The sequence below is a fragment of the Genypterus blacodes genome, unplaced genomic scaffold, assembly GCF_046128005.1.
Source record: "Genypterus blacodes isolate CSIRO-AG114 ecotype Tasmania unplaced genomic scaffold, CSIRO-AGI_Gbla_v1 ptg000015l_1, whole genome shotgun sequence".
Taxonomy (NCBI): domain Eukaryota; kingdom Metazoa; phylum Chordata; class Actinopteri; order Ophidiiformes; family Ophidiidae; genus Genypterus; species Genypterus blacodes.
This window is the reverse complement of record NW_027466829.1, coordinates 6,458,140-6,480,789: the sequence shown is the minus strand read 5'-3', so window position 1 is coordinate 6,480,789 and position 22,650 is coordinate 6,458,140. Positions and strand designations below refer to the sequence as shown.

Here is a 22,650-nt window from a genome sequence, read left to right as displayed (position 1 = left end):
GGCCCTGTTGGACCGTGGGGTTTGGCTTGTTTGTGGGTGAAGGGTAAGCCAATTTGATTCCAATTATATCCACAAACTGCGGTAATAAGGTAAACGTATTATAAGAAATCCCTTCAACTTCCTGCGGCTTTTGTTTTGGCGGGGTAACCGGTAGCTTCGGTATGTTGTTCGCTAGCTTGCCGCCAGCGCAGTGTTATTGAGCCAAGCTGTCGTCATCTAAGCTATTAGCTTTCGCAGCTTATTGGCCTCTATTGTCATGTAAAAGGAAGCTCGCGTCCTAACAGAACAACATTAATCCCTTCACATTTCAGCATCAAAAGGCGCCAGTGGCGTAAATCTGGGCGGACAGAGGAAGCGTGAGATGAAATGACAACGTCAACACTACAGGTAGGCTGCAGTTAGCAAGCTGTCATTAGCCACAAGTACCGTTATACAGCAGCTTGGGGGGGGGGGCTAACCGGCTCAGAGCTAACGGTTCATGCTAAAGCGCCGTGCTACACAATGTATGTACGCGACTGTAACAACAACGTAGCTGATATAGAACATGCACAGCGATACGTTAGGCGACTGTCGGGTATGTGTGGGTCCCTGGATGTGTGTGTGCGTGGCTTTAACAGTAGCATGCTAACAGCAGCTATCAGCGTCAGACCATAACAAAGCCCAGCTGGGTGTTTCTGCTCTGTCTGAGCTTCAGAAAGCTGAAGTTTCTGCTCTGTTGTTTAGTCTGAAAATAATCTTAGATCATTTTCTTATTTCTATTTCAACATTGTTATTATTTTTGTTATTTTCCAGTTGAGTTTTGTCTAGTTGAGATATCAAATAGTGTCAAAGCTTTATTCAAATTAGAAACAATAGAGTCTTATTATACGTTGGTGTCAGAGTGTTGTTTTAATTCCAGGTCTTGTAGTCTTGCTTGTAGTGAACTCTAATGCTTCACTGTCCTCTTGTCTACAGAAAGCCATTGATCTTGTGACCAAAGCCACAGAGGAGGACAAGGCAAAGAATTATGAGGAGGCCCTGCGCCTTTACCAGCATGCAGTGGAGTACTTCCTGCACGCCATCAAATGTGAGTACTGCGTCCTGACGGTGAAGACCAGGGCGTGAAGACGCTCGGGCTGCTGTGTGTTCTGTAGGCAGGATGACATTACCGGGGAAAGTGGAGCTCAGGTCCACTTCACTTAGCCCTTGACAGTGAAATGTGAACCTTCCTAATCTTCACACACCTCAGACGGCGTCATGCGTTTACATGAATCTCCTCTTAGTCGGCCCATCCTGTTCTCAGACGTCTTATTGTGAAGGCCACATTCTTCATCCTTGTTTGTTTGTTGTTTCCTCCAGATGAGGCCCACAGCGACAAGGCGAAGGAGAGCATACGAGCAAAGTGCAAGCAGTATCTGGACCGAGCAGAGAAACTCAAGGATTACCTGAAGAACAAAGACAAGCTCGGCAAGAAGCCCGTCAAGGAGGCGCAGAGCAATGACAAGTAGGCATTCACAGGAAGACTAAGACTCATGAGGGAGACGCTGTGCTGCTGTCTGCTGGGTCACACCGGGCACACTGGAGGGCTCACACACATGTGGAATGTACAGAGCAAATAGAGCAACCCCTCAACCCCTTCTGTGTGTGTGTTTGTGTAGGAGCGACAGTGACAGCGAGGGGGAAAACCCTGAGAAGAAGAAACTGCAGGAGCAGCTCATGGGTGAGTGAGTGAGAGAGAGAGAGAGTGAGTGAGCGATGGGTGCTCTGGTCTCCAGCCTGTGCTCTCTGAAGGCGTGTTGATGCTGACCTCTGCTGTGTGTGTGCAGGTGCCATCGTCATGGAGAAACCAAACGTCAGGTGGAGCGACGTGGCTGGGCTGGAAGGAGCCAAGGAGGCACTGAAGGAGGCCGTCATCCTGCCTATCAAGTTCCCTCACCTCTTCACAGGTGTGGAAGCTTGTCTTGTTGTTTTCCTCTGTCGTTGGTTTGAAAGCTGAGGACTTTGCTTCTTAATCCTCCTGTTTGTCCTCTCGGTGCTCCGGCTCTGATCCGGCCCCTCTCTGCCTCTGTGTGTTCCCAGGGAAACGCACCCCCTGGAGAGGCATCCTGCTCTTTGGTCCCCCGGGCACAGGGAAGTCCTACCTGGCTAAGGCTGTGGCCACTGAAGCCAACAACTCCACCTTCTTCTCCATCTCCTCCTCAGACCTCATGTCCAAGTGGCTGGGAGAGAGCGAGAAGTAGGTCAACATGTCATGATGGGATTCAGGGGGAAATGAGAACCTGCCTTCAGTGTGTGAAGCTGAAGTGTGCAGCTCTTTAGTCTGATGTGTCCGCTGCTCTGCGTCTCAGGCTGGTGAAGAACCTGTTCGACCTGGCTCGCCAGCACAAACCCTCCATCATCTTCATCGACGAGGTGGACTCGCTGTGCGGCTCCAGGAACGAGAACGAGAGCGAGGCCGCTCGCCGGATCAAGACGGAGTTCCTGGTCCAGATGCAGGGTGAGACGACCGAGTGGGGCCAAGTGCAGCGAAGAGCAGATTCATGTGAGCTGCTTCATCTAAACATCTGTCTCACTCTGTAGGTGTGGGAAACAACAATGATGGCGTTCTGGTGCTGGGAGCCACCAACATCCCCTGGGTGCTCGATGCTGCCATCCGCAGAAGGTCAGAGGTCACCTGAACACTGTGTGTGTGTGTGTGTGTGTGTGTGTGTGTGTGTGTGTGTGTGTGTGTGTGTGTGTGTGTGTGTGTGTGTGTGTGTGTGTGTGTACATGTTCAGAGTTTAGTTCTGTACGTTATCAGTTGTTGTTGTTGTGATCTCAGATTTGAGAAGCGTATCTACATCCCTCTGCCCGAGGAGCCGGCTCGCTCTCAGATGTTCCGTCTTCATCTGGGCAACACGCCACACAGCCTGAGCGAGCCCGACCTGCGGCAGCTCGCCCACAAAACTGAGGGCTACTCGGGCGCCGACATCAGCATCATCGTGAGGGACGCCCTCATGCAGCCCGTCAGGAAGGTGCAGTCAGCCACACACTTCAAAAAGGTGAGGACGACTTCATATCACATCATCATCATCATCTTCATCATCATGGACAAAGGAGTTCAGACAGATTCCCCTTAGTTCGGTGGTTGGCCTAATGGGGGCGTTACACACAGTCTTTCACCTTCATCCCCTGTCGTCTGGTTTGGACGCCTGCAGGTTCGTGGTCCGTCCCGTAACAACAACCAGTTGATGGTGGACGACCTCTTGACCCCTTGTTCCCCTGGCGACCCTGCTGCCGTAGAGATGACCTGGATGGATGTGCCTAGTGATAAACTACTGGAGCCCATAGTCTGCATGGTGAGACACACTCACACACACACACACACACACACACACACAACGTACCGCAGTAATGCAACCAGGCTGCATTTCTTCTGTTTCCCTTCTCTGTCATTTCCAGTCGGACATGCTGCGCTCTCTGTCCACCACCCGGCCCACAGTCAACACTGAAGACCTGCTGAAGGTCAAGAAGTTCACAGAGGACTTTGGGATGGAAGGCTGATAGAGAGACCCCCCCCCTGAAGCCGGTCCAGCAGGAGGGTCAGACTGCTCCCATCACCACTGCTCATCTACCCTGAGATCTCTGTGTTCCTCACCTCTGCTCGTCCACTCTGATGTTTTTGAATCCTGGAGGTTGACCAAGTGCAAACAAAAAACTGCTACATGGACTTCCCCTCCTAACAGGAAGTCCTCACTCAGAAGAGCGCCTGAGCCTCTCTGAGCCCGCGTGTCTCCCTCACTGATCTACCGAACCTTTTGTTGCCATTCTGCACTTTGCTCCCGATTGCGATGAAGGAGACATTTGAAGAAAAATAAGTGATGCTCTTTTTGTTCCTGCCAGGCATGCGAGTGTGTGTGTGTGTGTGTGAAGTGTATTTATGAGTTACATGTGTCTTAACGTATAACGTCTGTCAGAGAGTGCAGCTGCTTCCTCCTGAGCTGAGTAACAAAGCAGAGAAGGAGGAGAGAAGGAAAACTAAAGGTGGAAGTGGAGCCTGAGTCAGGACCGCAAATGAAGAAAAGTAAGGGTTAAATCTACACACACACTCATGTCCGACAGTATGTTTATGTTTATGTGCCGATACGATCAAACCAAACACTGACAGTCCATTTCTATTTTCATATTTATTTCCATGTTTCTACCATGATTGAAACTGACAGCAGTGTTATTAAATATACTAACTAAACATCCCATAATAACACGACAGCTGCTGGAGGAATCATCCATGGTAGTTTGAACATTTCATCCCGTGTTTGTTTGGCCCGGCCCCACGTTTACAAACAGTGTTCCAGTTTATTGAGACTTTATTAACGCGGCTCAGTCTCACCTGACAGATGCACTTTGTTTACCTTTAAGTGTTTCTGTTGTTTCTGTTCATTAAGCACTACATGTTGAGTCACTACTGTTATAAGCTGTCAGAGAGGGAAAACGCCCCCTAGTGGCCATGAAGCAGCCACTGCACCCGGTCAGGACAGGATCAGACAGATAAAGATGATGTCCGTCCTCCTGCGCTCTGTGGTGCCATTAGTTGTGTTTATCTTTAAGAACTAATAATCAGACCATAGTAACATGTGGGCGGGGCTGTCAAAGGGGTCAAAGGGCGCCACGGCGTCAATTACGAGCACGAAAAGGTCAAAGTGTGTGTGTGTGTGTGTGTGCGCGCGAGTGTGTGTGTGTGTGTGTGTGTATTCCTGGCTTCTGTCACATTGACTGTTACATCTGTGTTATCAAACTGTTCTTTTATTTATTCCAGCTTCATGTTTTGAGGCTTTCACTCTAGCTCCACTGAGCTTGGCTGTGTGTGTGTGTGTGTGTGTGTGTGCGTGCATGCAGGTAGGTCTGTGGGTCAGACATGAAGCTCACCTGTAACAGCTAACACTAACCTGAACCAATAAAAACAGAGGTTTGAAATGAGGCGAGTCGCTGGTGTTGACATTTTTATTCGGGTCCTTAGTCAGTACCTCTGTACACATGGACAGAAGTGAATGTCTCTGACCTCTGAACTCTGCTCTCTGCTGACTTGAAGTCTTTGCAGCAGTGAAGAAACATGTAGATAATTAAGAAACTCTAAGCTGAAGTCCTGTTGAGCCTGCGTGCAGCACAGAACCAAAGGAATGTGTGTGTGAGTGCAGCAGAACCGTCCAGCCTCCCCCGGAATATCTGATGAACAATCTGACTACGTTGTGGGCGTCGCCTGCGAGTCCGTCACATCGCTTTGCTTCTCTTGGAGTGGCTCTCTGAGGGGGGAGCGGCCCGTTTGTTGCGGTGATGAGGGAACGTCGGCATCAGATCCGGCTCACAGGCTGTGAGGAGCGGAGAGACAGGAGCGTTAGAAACCATTCACGTTTCCCACATGTCAGTGTTGCAGCCCTGGCGATAGAGTGGAAAGTTTGCTCTCCAGTCACAGGAGGAAAAGGGAGTGAACGTCTTCTCTCCTGTCTGCTGCATCAACCAGGCAAGTATTTACTTCATAAACTACACACTTGTAGAGACGCTGTAGATCAAACTAGTAAAGAACAATCAGGATCAGGAACTCCATACTCACGTAGAGGTTTCTCTTTGAAGTAGGAACTCTCCAAACAGTCGTGGGCAGTCGCCCTGTATGAGGAAAAGGCAGGAGAATTGAGTTCCTCGAGTGAGTGAGTGAGTGTGTGTGTGTGTGTGTATGTGTGTGTGTGTGTACCTGCGGTTTGGGTTGTACATGAAAAGCAGATTTAACAGTCTGTGTCCGGCCTCAGACAGCCAGGTGAATTTGTTCTTCAGGTTGTTGTACGGCTGCTTCCTCAGAGTGTACTGACCAATGAGGGGAAGACGAGAGAAACCCTGTGACACACACACACACAAACACACACTTAGATTGTAGACTATTTATGCATCTTAATCCGTATTGTATGTTCCGGGCCCAGATGTTCTGAGCTGGGCTCTCACCGGCCAGATGTTTTCGTTGGGCGTTCCCAGCAGCTGGACGATCAGGTCCACCTGCTGGATCTCAGAGGCGCCAGGCAGCAGAGGCTTATGGGCCAAAAGCTCAGCCAGGATGCAGCCGACGGCCCTGCAGAGGAGAAGGTATTCATGAAGTGCTGCATGTACCAACTGCAGCACCAGGACACGTTTACTCCTACTGTTTATTACATTGTGTGTGTTGGGCGTTGTGCTCACCACATATCGAGCGCTGTAGTCTGGGTTTTGCTCCCTAGGAGGAGCTCTGGTGCTCTGTACCTGAACACAGACAGGAAGGAGGAAAGCACGCGGTAAAGAAGGATAACTGAGCGAGATTAGAAGGAAAGGTTTCCATCAAAGCAGCACAAGGACAACACACAAACAGACACACACACACTCACCACAGTGTGACCACTCTGGGTGTCATTGGCTGCTGCGGGATGCCGTACATTCGGGCCAAACCAAAATCAGCTGAACACAGGAAACGTTGGTAAACAAACCACATGAATACACTATGTTTTACTTTATAAGAACACCTGACAAGGAGCAGCAGAGGTTGCCATGGTGATAATGATGACTCACCTATCTTCACGCAGCCTTTGTCCGTCATCAGCAGATTAGAAACCTTCAGGTCCCTTAGAACAGCAGAAGAATGATTGAAGGATTGACCGTTTTCCCCCTAATGAGTATTTGAATGTTTGATTGTTGGGATTGTGCCGTTTCTGTCCAGCTGACTGACCTGTGTATGATGAAGTTGTGGTGGAGATACTCCAGTCCTCTGAGTAACTGCAGGACAATACACTTTACCTAGAAAACAGAAAAGAAGGATCGGGACCTTACAGAGTGACAAAGGTGCTGTGCATGGGACACACATGGGACACACAGGGGACACACAGGGGACACACATGGGACAGGGGCCTAACGTCTCTGTCATGTTAGTCGTACCTGAGCCTCAGAGAATGGGGTCTGCATGTTTTCCAGCAGGCTGGCCAGGTCCTGCTCACAGTAACTCATCACTAGGAACAGGCTGAAACACAAAGACAAGCAGCTGTGTGGACAAACCAGACTACGCAAGTCTCTCTCGCTCTCTCTCTCTTCCTCTCCTTCTACCTCTCCAGCTGGCTGCCGACCACCACCTCCTTCAGCTCCACTATGTTTGGGTGCCTGAGCCTCAGCAGCAGGGTGATCTCCCTCAGGCTGCTGATGGGGACTCCTGGCAGACAGAGTTCAGGGCATCAGTGTCACATCATCACATCTACACACTGGACTACAGTAAGATACGTCAACAGGTCAGATGTCCATTACATTTGAATCACCCGATGTTTCCTAATGTGTTTAGCAACCCCTGACCTTTCCTCAGTACTGCTACCATGGTTACTGGCACAAGTCACGCTCCCCAGAGGAAGAACCAGCTTGATGAAACACACTGAACCCACACATACACACACACGTATTGTAGAAAGCAGCCGTGTGCTCACCGTCCTTCTCCTTGTCCATCCGGACTTTCTTCAAAGCTACAATCCCATCAGATTTGGTGTCTCTGGCTCGGTCTGCGGTCAGAAAGAAGAAGCGGTTTCAAACTGTGGAAGTCTCCTGCAGGTCTTTGCCCCTAAGAAGGATCTGAATGACCATCTGAATGTTTCTCCCTGGCTGAGTTACACAACATGTATAATATTGTTATTCTGTCTTCTAGCTCCATTGTAGCCCATAGATCTGCATTAGTGACTCACACACGATCCCGTAGGTTCCTTCCCCTATCCGGTTGAGTTTCTCAAACTCTCTGACACTTCTGCAGCTCCCAAGCTGAAGAAGAAGAGCAGTGGAGAAGAAAGAATATGGTTGATTTGAGGTCTCATTAGGAAAACGTTCATTAGTAATTACCATGGCAACAAAAGGCTCTACTGCTCTGTAAAGTGATCAGCTGCTGGCATCTCCTGAAGTGTGTGTTCGTGTGTTTGTGTGAGATGAAGGCGCTGCTGAATGTCGCAGCCGGACTCATGTGAGCGTGTTGAAGTCTCACCCGGTCACTCTGAGGCACCGTGAAGGTTCTGTTGTTCTTTACGGACTTGAGCTTTATAGGATCCGGTTCGTCTTCACCCACGGTGTCCATCCTGTCCTCTGGGGACGCGATCAGCACGTTAGCACGTTAGCAGCAGCTACACTCAGTCTCAGTGTTTGGGTCTGAGCAACCAGTGGGACAACCGTGAGCTTTCCCGGAGTTAAAGGGGGCGAGGACACGCGGGGTTCATTCGAGTCTAAAACAGAGAAAAACAGACAACATCAGAGTTCGAACACATGCTTCCATCGAATCTTCACTTATTCATTCATTCATGTTTACGGTGTCTGTCACTCACCAACCACCGACTAAGACAAATGAATAAATACTGATGATTAATTTACGGATTATTGAAAGTTTATTTAAATACAAGAAGTAGAAATGAAACGAATGACAAACATGATAAGAACCTTCATTAACTACAAATATCTCTAGCTTCGTTAGTTTAGCAGATATGACTGAATAGGATATGAATCCATAATCAATCATGTCTGACTGTTTGTCCTTTACTGACTCAGCTCCATCTCAGCTAGATGATGGTGCTAGTTACATGTTTGTAGCTCTGCTAGACACTCGGCTCTGCCTGGAGACATAGAGCTCCTATCTGAAGAGGACTGAGGTATCACCAGATCCAGATCCTACTGACCCAGGTCCTACTGATCCAGATCCATTGTTAGTGAGTGTTCTGGGTTGAGGCCTGGCTGCAGACCATGCATGTCATTTTGGAACTGAGCGTATGTAAACATAGTGTCTCCAGGTTTAGTCTGAGCTTTTACTCTACATGTGTTCCTATTCTGATCAGATTCAGGCTTTACCTTCTGTAGCGCCGGTTTCTATTTACTCTTTGTAGGTTTCCTCCCCACCACAAAGGGAGAGAAAGCAGGCCTCCGCTCTTTGGCGGCGTCCGCTATGGTCAGTTTGGACGACGAGGCGTAGATGTCGTCTCTGGATGGCGCTGTGACGATGATGTTGGGTTGACCTGATGGGCAGTCGGCTGACTCGGTGTTGGACTGTGTGTACGAGTGTGTCCTCTCTGTAGATTATAAAGACTTGGGTGATGTTGTGATGTGATTCATGATGTATTCAGGCTGTGCTCTGTCTATCCTCCTTCCACTGCTGATGTGGGTTGCGGGCACAGTATTATACGCAATCTAGCCCTGCTGGGACCCTGAGACGTTTAATCCCCCCCCACTGTGTTCTGGGTCTGTCCCTCCCAGTTGGTTGTGCCTGAAACTTGAGAGTCCTGTGGGTTAAAGCTTTGAAACCTTGTGTCATCCCACTCACGTCTCTATTTAGATGATGATAACATTTCTACATCAGACACACAGGAGCTATGGTGACAATGCAAACACACACACACACACACACACACACACACACACACACACACACACATACCACAGCGTATGGTGATGACTTGTATTGTTTAAGACTGTGAGATTAAAATGTATTTACTGTCTAAAACCCTCACAGACAGGAGAGTCCAAATACTCCACTGTGATTGGCTGGGGACTGACCCTTCGCAGATCAGGGGAGGAAAGCCTGCTGACTGGACGCTTTCCAGGTGTGTGTGTGTGTGTGTGCGTGTGCGTGTGCGTGTGGTCCATTTGTTATGAGGTCCATTACATTTCAATAAACTGTGTGTTAGTTTAGTCATAACAATGATGATTATCAATAATAACTGATAACCTATAGAGATGTCAATGTATTATGTGTTGTATAGTTGCCATGGATACACAGAAAGAGAAGAGTCACACAAACGTCATTGGTTATTCCAGACTCCATTCTTCTTACCTGAACTCACCACGGACCCCATCAGGCTTCATTTAGCTGAGCTCCGGTCCGTACCTGTCCATGGACACTGACACACTCACTGAGCCTATGTTGGACCTCAGGCGTGGCCCCGCCCCTCCTCCCTCTGCCACGCCCACATGTCACCCTGATCACAGGATGATCCCACCATGACGCTACAATTACTACATTCCTTTTTGAAATTGTGTAAAAGCAGAATCAACGTTAAGGATTTATAATTCATGATGGTCTGACCAAAATGTCTTCGTCTGGGTTTGTTTAAGATCGAACTGTTTGAGTCGATATTTATCTAAAGTTTAGTCAAAATGTGTTTGTTTGATCACATTGTGTAAAAAATGTGTGTGTGTGTGTGTGTGTGTGTGTGTGTGTGTGTGTGTGTGTGTGTGTGTGTGTGACGGTAGAGGGCGATGACACACCTCGGCATTCAACAAGCTTCGAAGACAGACGAAGAAGAAGCTGGTCACGTGCCGACGCCACAACCAGGAAGTGTGATGTTATGAGCTCCTCGGTTGATCAAAACAAATCCAGATTGTCCTGCAGAAGAACACACAATAACTGAACCTTTTGGAGGAATCGACGCCGCCGCCGCCTCGACATGGACGGTAGGTGGCGCCCCCACAGCCCGAGGCGACACGATGACGTAATTCACCGCCGCGTTTGAGTGACAGCGTCAGTCTGAGCTCGTTTTAGCTAGTTAGCTTGGGTGGCTAGTTAGCTACATAGCTGCTAAATGTTTGTTTTCTCTTTTATCTACGTGTTATTGAAGTTCAGATGTGTTTTGAAAACTGACAAATAAATGAATTGTTTACGCGCTCACAGACACGGAGCCGTTTGGTTACAAAGTTGAAACAAAGTGAACATTTTCCGCGGTGAGACCGACAAAGTGCCTCAAATTGACGAATTATGAAGGAATGAGTAAAAAAAATGATACGAATCGTTTTTGCCATCGTGACGCCTTTCGCTTAGTCCTGCTGTCAAATCTCAAAACTGTCATATTAAACTGGAATGTCTCAAAAAGTGACGGATATCAACATTTGGAAACTGTGTGGAAAATATGTCAAGTTTAATATTTTGAAAAGTATGAAATGATTGTAATTGTGTTTACATTTATTGATCCTCCTCATTCTTCTTCTCTGCCTCCCTCCAGAAACACTTTTCCAACTAAAGGTATGTGTCTGATAAACATCTTGTGTCACGTGAGTGCAGATTATTCCTTCATTTCCTTCTTAATATCTTCATCCTCTTGGTTTCCAGTTCACTTCCAAGCAGCTGGAGAGACTCGCTAAAAAGGCAGAGAAGGACTCTGAGAAGGAGCGGACCAAGGTCAAGAAGGTGAGCAAACCTCTGCTCCTGTCAGGGCCGTCTTTGTTTGTTAAACCTTTAGCTATTGATTGTTATGAGGAAGAAGATGTTCATGCTTTTAGACCTTGGATGAAGAGTTTCAGCAGAAGGAGAGAGAGGAGACGAGAGATGTCTTTGAGGTGCAGCAATGACTTTTGGGGATGTCGAGTTCAAAAGAAAGGGGAGGGTGGTAAATGGCTCAAAGGTTATGGATGTGAGGGGACGTGCACACAGTGGAGCCAGGGATGATGAGGGCAGAGCTGCAGGGGGAGATGAAGAGCTGGGCCTACAGGAAGAAGAGGAGGGGCCTGAGCACAGAGCCTTGGGGGACACCATGGGAGACGGGGGGCTGTGGAGGATCTACAGTCACTCATGTTGATGTTCTGGTGTGTAAGTCACTGGGAGTGAATCCAGAATCCTGAAGGTCCGAACAAACATGAGGACGATCATCTGCTGAGTCCAACTCTTGATCCTGTTGTCATCATCCTGTCACCTTCGCCGTCTGCCTGTGGAATGACAGTGATGCAATCCTCACACTGAGATCCTGAGCTCTTTGAGTTATTGAGTCACTTCTTCCTGGCCGGGCTGACGTGAGGAGTGGCAGGCAGCAGCCAGCAGGGGGCAGCAGACCATGAGGTTGAAGCTCTCACTCTTTGACGGCCATTAGGAGGCTTCAGATGGAATGGAGGCTGGTGATGGAAGAGACTGACTCTCCCTCACCACACGTGCTTTCAGACTGCCCGTCCTTTGTTCCACTCAAGCCTGCGAGGAAAAGTCTCTTCTTTCTTGTTGTCTGTATATTTCTTGTTCTACTGAGCTCAGTGTGTGTCGGTGATGAATCACTGTGACGATGTTCACTTCTTGATTTAGCAGCAAAACTGAAACTCTCAGCACAAACACACACACTCCTTTATGCCTTATGTGCTTTCAGGTCACTTTTTATTTGTGAATCTGTGTTTCTGGTCTCCTAATGCAGGCCACTTGTTACTGTCTGGCAAACTGGAGGTCCCCTTTATCACCAGGGTTCATTGTTTTGTGTTATAGTGATTGTCATTTCGACCCATTAAAAGTGTGTGTGTGTGTTTGTGTGTTCTGTCATCAGGCTCTGCAGCAGAAGAATGTGGACTGTGCCAGAGTCTACGCAGAGAACGCCATCCGTAAGAAGAACGAGGGGCTGAACTGGCTGCGTATGGCGTCTCGTGTCGACGCCGTGGCCTCTAAAGTCCAGACAGCTGTCACCATGAAGGGCGTGAGTTACTGTCATCGCTCAGCTGACGGCTACACGCTGCTCTGAGTCACAGCTAGAGGATCTCACCGACTGATCTTCATGTGTCAAATGAGACGAATGCTGTCTTTCTCTCTGTCAGGTGACGAAGAGCATGGGTCAGGTGACGAAGGCCCTGGACAAAGCTCTGGGCTCCATGGACCTTCAGAAGGTCTCTGCCATCATGGATAAGTTTGAATCGCAGGTGCAGAACCTGGATGTCCACACCTCGGTGAGAGAGAGACACACACACACACACACACACACACACACACACACACACACACACACACACACACACACACACACACACACACACACAAACCTGCCCTTTAACAGCAGCCTCAGTTTCCTCATAAGTGGGAGTATTATGACGCAATATTCTACCTGACCCAAACCCGCAGGTGATGGAGGACTCCATGAGCTCGGCCATGACGCTGACCACGCCTCAGGACCAGGTGGACGACCTCATCCACCAGATAGCAGAGGAGGGCGGCCTGGAGGTGATGGACCAGCTGGAGCAGCTGCCAGCAGGAGCCACCTCGCTGGGCGGCGAGACCTCCCGAGCTCAGGACCGGGAGGACCAGCTGTCACGGAGGTAAAGGAGCCGCCGGAGAAGGTCACAGTCCAGAAACACTAAGGCCTGTATGACCTTTAACCTCTAACTGTATTGATCACAGGTTGGCTGCCCTGAGGAACTGAAGCGCCCCCTGCAGGAGAGGTGGAGGTCTCACAGCCGCGTGGAAGCAGACTGACGGCGGCGGAGACGGGATCTGTGTGTGTGACTGTCAAACTGTCCTACCGCGATGACGCAAGGAGCCCGCGGAGCTCCACCCCCCCGCTCTGTTCACACACACACACACACCGTCTGCTCCCGTCTCTGGCTCCCCTCTGATTCCCGCCGTGTCTCATCTTACCTCGTGACCTCATCCTCCCCCTTTTTCTCTTCTTCTGTGGTTCTTTCTCTCTGCCTCCTCTTCCTCCTCCTCCTGTGGTTTTACGATCCAAACCTCAGCGCACTGTTGGATGGAACCTTTGTACAAAACATAAATCTGTTTTACTTCCTGTACAAAGCTCCATGAGAGCCCTATAGAGTTTTAATATCGTAGTTATCAGAGCGCCAAAGTCGTGACAAGCATCTGCACCAGCTCGCTGACATTGTCATGGTAACCAGAATGCTCCAGCTTAACGGTCAAACGGTGTCAGCGACCTCGTGCGGTCACTTTGTGAAGCGGCAGCGTACGTTTACGTTTTCTGACTCGCTGCGTTTCCGACCTGCTGTCAGAGACGAACACAGCTGTCTCCGTCTCCGTCATCTCTGGGACGACTGGCAGGTTTGCGTTCAAACAGACGGCGATGTCTCGATGACACCGTGAGACAGCGCTGTCTCCCCTCCCCCGTCAGACAACAAAGGACAATCCTCACACCGCTCCCTTCTCTCTTTCTTCTGTTGTCCTGTTTATCTTTGGTTCAGATCATCTGATTGTTGTTCACGTCCGTGTTCTCACATGTCTGCCTTTTGACTTTTTCAGCCTTATATGGAATGTGTGTCCTTGCTTCAGGGGTGTGTGTGTCTCTGCTTCAGGTCTCTGTCGGTGCCTGAAGGACCGTAGAGCAAACGCTCTGAGTGATTTCCTCCATCATTCACACGTCTCTGGCCAATTGTGATCCAACACTGACAAGTGCGAGTGTGTGAGTCTGCATGCCCTGGTTGCCATAGCTACTGTAGGCTAACACAGCCACGTCTCCTACGGTCTACTTGCATCTCCTGTGCTTTTGTGGTGTTAGATCTGAGCGGTTGAAGCCTCACTCAGATGTGTTGTGAAGCTGCTCTGCCAGAGCATCGTTCATATAGAGTCACAGTGACCACAGAGCGCTGTAACGTCAGACCTTCCATTGTTTGAGAGAGAGGAAGTCTGTGTCTCTGCCTGTGAGGGAGACATCAGATCAGAATGTTCCATTTAAATAAAGACACTAATGAACTTATTGATCCCTGACACACACACACACACACTCTGACTCTATCGTTTCCTGTCTGACTGAAACTGAAGTGTGTGTTTTTGTGTGATGTGTGTTTCATAAAAACACCCGACATGCAAATGAGGAAACACCGTAGCAACGCCTCTGTCAGTGGAAACGCAAAGAAAGGCGGCTAACAGGCGTTCATGAATGAGGGGAAACGGTTGCATGGCAACGTGTTGATTCCTGCGCTGCCTCATGAATACAGCTGAGATCGGGTTTGGGCTCAACAAGACTCACTTCAGTTTGTTTTTATACTCCCCAGATTAGCTTGTTGTGTTTGGTGTGTGTCTGTCTTCAGAGACAGAATCATGTTGGTGGTTGGGGGACGTGGACTCTGCGTCTGTCTGTGGTTGATGCTCGTCTTCCTCCTCAGATCATGACTGAGCTGAGTGGCGAGCAGCTCCTCCCTCTTTTCCTTTTGCTCAATTTCAACAGAGGAAGTGATATTTATACTCCAGAGGTCCACAGACTTCACAGCACTTTTGTTTTGTATATATATCTTCTCTTTAAATAAAAGTGTCCCTCTGATGCACCTGGTGTTTGTCTTCAGTGTTCACCGATGGAAACAAGCTGACCTGCAGTCCAGTGATCAATCTGACCCCAGTCACTGTCAAAGCCACATGAATGTAACTGTTCTGTCAGCCAAACATGACGTCCTCCACGCTCCCCCCCTGTGACGTCCTGCAGCCGTGCGTTTGTGCCCGCCGGTGCTGAAACATCTCAGGATGACGCTCGTGGGTCGGCCATCGCGTCTCCCTTTGATCTTATTTCCAACAAAGCAAAATGCAGATTATAAATGCTGCTGTGAGCTGCAGACTCATGAATATTCAGGCAGAGGCAGCGTGTTCACACACACACACACACACATAAAGGCAAATGCTGCTTTCTCTGTTAACAGGATGAGGCGCGTGCAGAAAATATTCCTGTAAGTTTCTCCCCTGAAGCCATCACTGACAGAGCTGTTACCGCACCTGGTGTGATGCAACCCACAGGTAAATAATCAAGCGGCGCAACGAGGGAAGAGGACATGCCAAGACAGGAAACGTGCCCTGAAACAACCGATTGTGGCGATTGTGTGAGATGTCAGGAAAGAGTCCAGGCGCTCGCACCAGCGGGCGGTCCAGCTGAGGAGGCACACCTACACCCCAACCCCGACTGACCCAAGCTGAGAGACGACCAAGACGACCCCACCTGACCAATGAGCAGATTTGCAATGCTGACGGCCACAATGAGCTCAGTAGAAGAAGAGTCACGCAGCCGTCACCGCTGTAAACGGACGGTTTGTCCCTTTAAAGCCACTGCATAGAGCACTAGTGTCAGATTTCCTGTTGTGGTGTATGACAAATAAGCAATATCCTGTTTGACAGCAGGTTGTAATTGGAAACTGGAGCAGGAGGAGTGAGACTGTGTGGGATTCGTGTCATGGCACCAAATAGGGGCCAAAGGTCAGGAGACAAGCAGGGTGGGGGAAAGAAGATAAGTCAGTCCTCAGTTTTCTACACTATGGTTGTCTAGCTGTGAATTCAAACTACATAACACAGCTTTCCAGACGTATAGAGCTGATGTATTCATAGCATTTGTCCGTTGAGGTTCCTGTGCTTTGGCTGAAGACTTCTGGACGGCCACGCCTTGTTGCCGGAATGCAGGCGTGAAGAAGATAACGTTGTTTAAACATGTTGTGTCTGTGTGATGGGGAACAGACCAGGGTGTGTGTGTGTGTGTGTGTGTGTGTGTGTGTGTGTGTGTGTGTGTGTGTGTGTGTGTGTGTGTGTGTGTGTGTAGACCAGGTTTCACGTGTTTGCAGTACAGCTGAGCATAAGTGGAGAGTTCATACCTGAGCAAACCAACCTGACTGCAGAAAAATGCCGAGTCAGCGAGCGCAGAAGAGGCGGCTCAGTGTTTAGTGTTGGAGCACAAACACAAAAGGTGAACGTGTTGATTCTGTCTCAATGAAGCCAAACGTCCCTGTGGTGCCTGAGCTTAATGAGCTGAGCCTCGGTCCCTTTATCACTCTGTTATTATTTCATTTCTTCAGTCACAAGCAATTCTACCATTTTACTTCAGTCAGCATCAGACAATTAATTGTGTGTGTGTGTGTCTGTGTGTCTGTGTGTTGGGGGGGGGGGGGGGGTGAATCCCGGGCTGCTGGCACCCTTGGCGCAGGCATCCCCTCGCCCCCGCGGCGCCCCTGCTCATTGGCTGCGGCAGGGGGAGCGTTGATGCTTTGGGTCGCTGTGATTGGATTTATGGATGGCGTCGCGTCAAGGCAGCGACATTCAGCCAGACAGAGACAGGAAATCACACACGGTTTTTGGTGTCGCACTTTAACGGTAACGTGGATAGTAAAAATTCAAGATTCTGAAAATAATCTGACACTTTGGTGACATTCGGTGGTGGAAATTGCGCCAAATAAATTATACAATTTGGAAATTGCAATGAACAACCAACGAAGTCGTATTTGAAAGTCAACTGTGGATTCTTGCTGCTATGTGAGTGTTTACAAGTCATGACATAAAACTTGGATCTTTTCCTGTTCAGCTTGTAGGTAGGAACAATACTGATGAATGGGTTTCCAGTTTTACAGCTGATAAGTTGTTGCTTCACTTGATATATATGAACTTGACGTCACTTGATTTGTGTATGCGCCACCTTCCGATGGGATTCTGAACGCAGCATTCGCCATAAGGTATTTCGAGCTTTTCCGTTTATTTCACGTTCTACTATCTAACAACACGATCCGCTCACGACACGCTTCCATCAGCTTTATTTTGAGATCCAATACCGGAAACCGCCTCCTGTCTTTTATCGCTAGTTTGACAAACTCAGAGCAGTCAGGAAACGGCCGCTACGATGCTCGCGTCTGCGCCCACACAGGAGACAATAAAAACGGAAGACTGGGCGTCGGTTTACCGAGACGGACATTTTAGCAACGCGCAGACAAAAGACAAACCGTGAGTCCGTGTAAATCCCGTGTGAATGCCGGCGGCGCCTCCGTAGAGCTGGGCAGGGCTGAGGCGCGACAGGGCGGGGTGATGTTCAGGTTCCGGTATAAAGCCAGCGAGAAAATGAGACCCGGGCGAGCTGACGAGTCCGCCGCCGCCACAGACGCTGTTGTTTTGAACCGGAGAGTAAAATGAGAAGTTCACCGGCCTGGTGTAGCAGCGCGGCGGTGTAACCGTCTGGAGAGGCCGCTGGCTGGAGGAAGAAGCGTGTCTATGCGGCGCCCCTCCGCCCCCTGGCCGCCGAGACAATGAGGGCGATATTAGCATTCTGTTTTCTCTTCCTGACTCCCGGAGGAGCGGACCCGGTGTCGGAGTCCAGGAACCTCACGGTGGACGGAGGCACCGACACGAACACGAACCTGACGGCCAGCAGCGGCTACATTAGTATCGGTGACGGCTCTTCGCAAGAATTCGAGTTCCCTGAAAACACCAACGGCGTGATTGTGATCTCCAGCCAGTACCGGAGCGCCGCCGCCGGCAGGAAGGGCCGCGGGAGCTGGAAGCAGACGGTGACTGTCCGCTCCCTGGACCCGGAGGTCCTCTCCATCCTTAATGTCAGCGACAGCGGCCACTCGGGACCGGCCGAGAGTTACGTGATCAGTATCCGCTCCGGATTCCAAGGCACGGCTCAGCTGCAGATCCAGTTGCTGGACCTGGATCAGGACTCGGGACCGGTTCTGATTGAGGAGAGGACAGATTATTCCATCAGGGTGGCGCCTGGAAGCGACGACGACGCCTCCGCCAGGTTGGTCCAGTCGGGCCTGTCCCATTTCTCTGAGAACCCTGTGCTGTTTGCCTTGCTGCCCCTCATCTTTGTCAACAAGTGTGCCTTTGGGTGCAAGGTGGAGGTGGAGGTGCTGCGGGGTCTGCTGAGGAGCCCGGTGCCGCTGCTCCTCGGCATCCTGGGTCAGTTCCTGGTGATGCCACTGTATGCCTACTGTATGTCCCGGCTGACCTCGCTGCCCAAAGCGCTCTCCCTGGGCCTGGTGATCACCTGCTCGGCGCCGGGCGGGGGCGGCGGCTACCTGTACAGCCTGCTGCTGGGGGGCGACGTCACGCTGGCCATCTCCATGACCCTGGTCTCCACGGTGGTGGCGGCGGCGGCCATGCCTCTGTCCTCCGCTCTGTACGGCCGGCTGCTGGGCGTGCACGCCGCCCTGCACGTGCCCTTTGTGAAGATCCTCGGCACCCTGCTGTTCATCGCCATCCCCATTTCTCTGGGCATGCTGGTCAAGCTGCGGCTTCCGGCCCTCACTAAAGTCCTGCTGGCGCTCATACGGCCCTTCAGCTTCGTGCTCATCGTGGGGGGCATCTTCATGGCCTATCAGATGGGGGCGTCCATCCTGGCCAACGTCAAACCCCAGATCGTTGCAGTTGGGGTGACGGTGCCCGTGTTGGGTCTGGTGGTTGGGGCGGGCCTGGCCAAGCTGGCGGGCCTGGCCCCGCCCCAGTGGAAGACGGTCAGCATCGAAGTGGGCGTCCAGAACAGCCTGCTGGCCCTCGCCGTCATGCAGCTCTCATTCCGCCGAGCGGAGGCCGACTTTGCATCCCAGGCGCCGTTCATCGTGGCGCTCAGCAGCACGTCGGAGATGCTGCTGATCGTTCTGGGTTACTTTGCACAGCGTCGGTTGTGCGGCTCTGCCGCCGCCAGGACTGAAACCTGAATGTAGCTGCGGCTTTTGTTCTGAACTCTGGAGGAAAGGAACCCGGCGTCCGGCTACAGGACGGTCGCCAATCAATCACCGCCCCAGACGTCACTGCTGTACACAGGACAGTGAACGGACCTCTGTGGTTCTTTTGTCGTCGTTTTGTTCTTTTTCATGGAAACCAAAGGCCTTTTCCCTTCCGAGACCTTTGTTTGTTTTACAGTCTGTCCTTTTTAAAATCTGATTGTACTGTGAGCTACTTAATGTATATATTCATAAAAAGAGAAATCCCTATTGAAGAAAAGATATTTTTCTACCAGATTACTTTTTGTAATCAAATAAAAAAGCATAGATTGATTTGTAACCATGTTTACAGAGGTCCATGTGTCTTAGGGAGGGGATTCGGGAGAAAGAGGAATTATTTGTCAAATCAAACGGGAACATGATGATGTTTTAAACATGATTGCTACTGATTGTGTTTCCTGGATCTGAGGATCCTTGTACTTGAATATTACAGAGGAAGATGAAGTCAAAGTCAATAAAAAGCATTGAGAAAAACTTGTGTCTGTGTGCTCTTTTGGTTACACTTTCTGTTTGTTTCCACTTTTAACACACTGGTTGTGGAAGTAACATCGGTACGCTGCTGATATGTTAACCCTGACCTGCCCAGACGGCTCTCTCTCTCTCTCTCACACACACACACACACACACACACACACACACACACACACACACACACACACACACACACACACACACACACACACACACACACACACACACACACACACACACACACACACACACACACACACACACACACACACACACACACAGAGCCTCATGGGGTCAAAGTGCATTTGATGATCTCTTTTAAGAGGGAAGAAACGACCTGTTCCTGTTTTACGAGCGACGTTATATAATTATTAACGATCAGCCCTGTCCTTGATGTGACATAAAGACAGAGCTCAGGACAGACAGACAGACGAACAGACAGACAGACGAACAAACTACAGCTGGAGATTCATCAGCGTTTTTTTTATTTGTTGATACTCATTCCAGAAATGTGAGGTAGGTGACAGCGTTCAGAGGGAAACAATGAAACCAGGCACAGTAGATCAGTGTGTGTGTGTGTGTAGTAGCAAACACTCGTGATGTGTTTATCTTTCTGCTTTCACCGAAACATTTGAACTGTGGAAGGTTTGTAAAGAAAGAAAAGACAGAGACAAAAAAGAGTAAAGGTTAGAAGAACAAAGAACGTTTTAAAGTCTTAAATAGTGGGGGTTAATGTGAAGTCAAGTCTCCTGCTGGTAACTTCACCTCTTCTATCGGCTGATCTGTGAGCAGACCACAGCAGTGAGCGTGCACTTCCTGTTGACGATGACAGAGCAGCGGGCCTTAACGGTTCTCTCTGGGAGGAGCTGCTGGATGTGACTGATCTGTCAGAAATGTGGCGGCGCTCCGTGGCCTCCAGGCCGCTCGCTCGCTCGGTCTGGACGATCTGGAGACACCATGCTGTCTCACAGCCCAGAGCTTGAGCAGGAAGTCAGACCATCTTGTTCTGGATTCTTCTCCCTGCAGAGCTTGTAGCGTGAAGAGAGCTGAGCCTGAATCTGACAGCCAGGAGCTCTGAGTGACATGAGGATGAGATCTGTTTCCTCAGCAGGGTGGAGGACCTGGAGGATACAGATCTATATGCTATCTATAAGTATATGGCCATGTTGACACAAAAACTGAGAAGAAAGACAGAAGAAGTCCATGGTTGTTGTTGGACTGTGGGTGGGAAAACAGTAATGCTGCCAGGAAACATCTTGGGATCGGTGAGGAGGAGGAGATGGAGAAGGAGGCCAGGGAAAGGAACGCCTCCAAGACCCACACTGGGCTGGAATATGGATGGATGGATGATGTAAGTGTTCACAGAGGGGCCTGTTACTGCCATCAGCCCCGGGCCACCAAATGTCTCAGTACCTCCCTGATCACACACGCCACCAAACATTGCTGAGGTCCAGATCCATCGTGCTTTAGTCAAAGCTTTATTGTCCGGTTCAGGCCTCAAGTGACTGTGTGACAGACAAGTGAAAAGAGCTGCAGTCTGTGTGTGTGCCGGGCTTCATGGTATTGACAGGCGTGTGTTGTTGTCAGCTTTGCACTCTGCCTGAACATCAGCGCCCGTGTTTATGTTCCTATCTTGCACATTAGCGGCACAATGGGTAGAGAAAGTCCTTAAAAATTCATGAGGACACATCGCATTAAGTTTTCATGAGCTCCTTTCAGCGCCGTCCCAGGAGGAGGTTTTTCCCGACGCTTGCCGCAATAACGCTGGGATGTCCAGAGAACACTGCAGGGCCTGAGCGTCATCCACACCGCGCTGAAGCACCCAAGCCATCGCGGCAGGTCAGCTGGGTGGGTTTGATTCTTTTCGGGGGAATTATCACTCAACTCATCTCAGTAGAAGGAGAAGGGGTTTAGTTGTGACGTCATCATCTGAGATCAAATCTGTGTTTGTATGAGCAGACAGGCTAGGATGTGATGTGACGACGCCCCTCCACTCATGCTGCCTATCAGAGGTCAAAGGGCGACACCAAGGCCACTGAAGTCAGCATAAAGCAAAGTGTGTTTTCTCTGAGTATAAATCCATGAATCCTTGTAGATACTCTGCAGTTTGTACTCAACATGTGTGTTTATGTGTGTGTGTGTGTGTACTTTGCTTTATGACTATTATAGCACATTTTTCTTATTTGTTGATGATAGATCTAGATCTAGATATTTTACTGTCATATAATACCGTTTGCTGTTCAGTTGACAGAACAATGAAGGTTCTCCTGGTCAGACCGGTTCCCCGCCCGGATCCGGTTCACAGCTCAAACAAAATCTGGTCCAGCAAGTTTCCCTCACATAAGCCACATCTGTCCCAGTTACTGAGGGGTCTTTGACTCTGCATCTTTCTTTGTGCAGGCTTCCTTCAATGACTCCTGCTGTGTGAACCTTTAAGAGCCTCCTGATCCTTCCTCACCTGTTCTGGGCTCCTGGAGTCACAGTACAGCTGCAGTCGAGTCATTGAACCTCACACACACACTCATGACTGCATTATGTCTTAGTTTTGTCTAACAAATTCTGTCACAGCCGATGGACATCTGAAGATCTCATCTGCTGATGAGCTTTGTTTGTGTATGAGATTCAAAATAGCCTGATGACCTCATTCCCCCTGATGACCTCATTCTCTTGCCTTGTAATCATCCTGTGGCCATGACTAATGCTGCTTTCCTGCAGGGTGGAAAATTGTGGAACACCAACGTTTGCAATTTGGAAATTGCAATCAAACAGACGTGTAACGCAATCGTTCCACTTTTTGCTGTGGAGAAAAGGCCATTTATGTTCTTATATACTGTATGTTGACAGTTAAAGCCAAGTGTTCAAAAAGAAAGCGGTCTAAAATCAATTAGCTGCACCAAAGCTCATGATGTTCTGTTGCTTCAGTGAGAGTGTGTGTGCAGTTTGTATAACACACAGAGCAGAGGGTTGATTATTGCGGTTGTAGCAGACAGT

General features: G+C 49.6%; 4 protein-coding genes across 4 annotated transcripts; 3 read left to right on the top strand and 1 right to left on the bottom strand.

Moving 5' to 3' along the window:
* Positions 1-130: 130 nt before the first annotated feature.
* On the top strand, positions 131-4,936 carry vps4a (vacuolar protein sorting 4 homolog A). Its single transcript, XM_076139060.1, has 11 exons — positions 131-387; positions 955-1,066; positions 1,339-1,483; positions 1,638-1,699; positions 1,806-1,925; positions 2,059-2,215; positions 2,328-2,476; positions 2,560-2,641; positions 2,801-3,020; positions 3,177-3,317; positions 3,421-4,936. Exons 1-11 carry the CDS (start codon positions 367-369, stop codon positions 3,520-3,522), a joined length of 1,311 nt encoding a protein of 436 aa, XP_075995175.1. The 5' UTR covers positions 131-366; the 3' UTR covers positions 3,523-4,936.
* A 9-nt stretch (positions 4,937-4,945) lies between these two features.
* cdk10 (cyclin dependent kinase 10) lies at positions 4,946-8,160 on the bottom strand. Its single transcript, XM_076139071.1, has 13 exons — positions 7,982-8,160; positions 7,692-7,764; positions 7,440-7,511; positions 7,072-7,174; positions 6,907-6,988; positions 6,701-6,768; positions 6,544-6,596; positions 6,363-6,432; positions 6,181-6,240; positions 5,950-6,073; positions 5,705-5,844; positions 5,567-5,619; positions 4,946-5,324 (listed from the first exon to the last, which is right to left on the bottom strand). Exons 1-13 carry the CDS (start codon positions 8,069-8,071, stop codon positions 5,227-5,229), a joined length of 1,086 nt encoding a protein of 361 aa, XP_075995186.1. The 5' UTR covers positions 8,072-8,160; the 3' UTR covers positions 4,946-5,226.
* Positions 8,161-10,269: 2,109 nt separating this feature from the next.
* Positions 10,270-14,988, top strand: chmp1a (charged multivesicular body protein 1A). Its single transcript, XM_076138722.1, has 7 exons — positions 10,270-10,431; positions 10,977-10,996; positions 11,084-11,161; positions 12,273-12,419; positions 12,538-12,666; positions 12,839-13,032; positions 13,115-14,988. The coding sequence occupies exons 1-7, from the start codon at positions 10,425-10,427 to the stop codon at positions 13,134-13,136; spliced, it is 597 nt and encodes a 198-aa protein (XP_075994837.1). The 5' UTR covers positions 10,270-10,424; the 3' UTR covers positions 13,137-14,988.
* A 2,118-nt stretch (positions 14,989-17,106) lies between these two features.
* On the top strand, positions 17,107-19,666 carry slc10a3 (solute carrier family 10 member 3). Its single transcript, XM_076139899.1, has one exon. The coding sequence runs from the start codon at positions 17,707-17,709 to the stop codon at positions 19,120-19,122; it is 1,416 nt and encodes a 471-aa protein (XP_075996014.1). The 5' UTR covers positions 17,107-17,706; the 3' UTR covers positions 19,123-19,666.
* The last annotated feature ends 2,984 nt before the right edge of the window (positions 19,667-22,650 follow it).

Coding starts and splice junctions, on each gene's coding strand:
- cdk10 (XM_076139071.1), bottom strand. CDS start 8,071: ATGGACACCGTGGGTGAAGACGAACCGGATCCTATAAAGCTCAAGTCC. Junction 7,512..7,691: donor AGGAACCTACGGGATCGTGT/GTGAGTCACTAA, acceptor TTCTGACCGCAG/ACCGAGCCAGAGACACCAAA. Junction 5,845..5,949: donor CCAACGAAAACATCTGGCCG/GTGAGAGCCCAG, acceptor TGTGTGTCACAG/GGTTTCTCTCGTCTTCCCCT.
- chmp1a (XM_076138722.1), top strand. Junction 12,420..12,537: donor CAGCTGTCACCATGAAGGGC/GTGAGTTACTGT, acceptor TCTCTCTGTCAG/GTGACGAAGAGCATGGGTCA. Junction 12,667..12,838: donor ACCTGGATGTCCACACCTCG/GTGAGAGAGAGA, acceptor CCAAACCCGCAG/GTGATGGAGGACTCCATGAG.
- slc10a3 (XM_076139899.1), top strand. CDS start 17,707: ATGAGGGCGATATTAGCATTCTGTTTTCTCTTCCTGACTCCCGGAGGA.
- vps4a (XM_076139060.1), top strand. CDS start 367: ATGACAACGTCAACACTACAG. Junction 2,216..2,327: donor TGGCTGGGAGAGAGCGAGAA/GTAGGTCAACAT, acceptor TCTGCGTCTCAG/GCTGGTGAAGAACCTGTTCG. Junction 2,477..2,559: donor GTTCCTGGTCCAGATGCAGG/GTGAGACGACCG, acceptor CTCACTCTGTAG/GTGTGGGAAACAACAATGAT.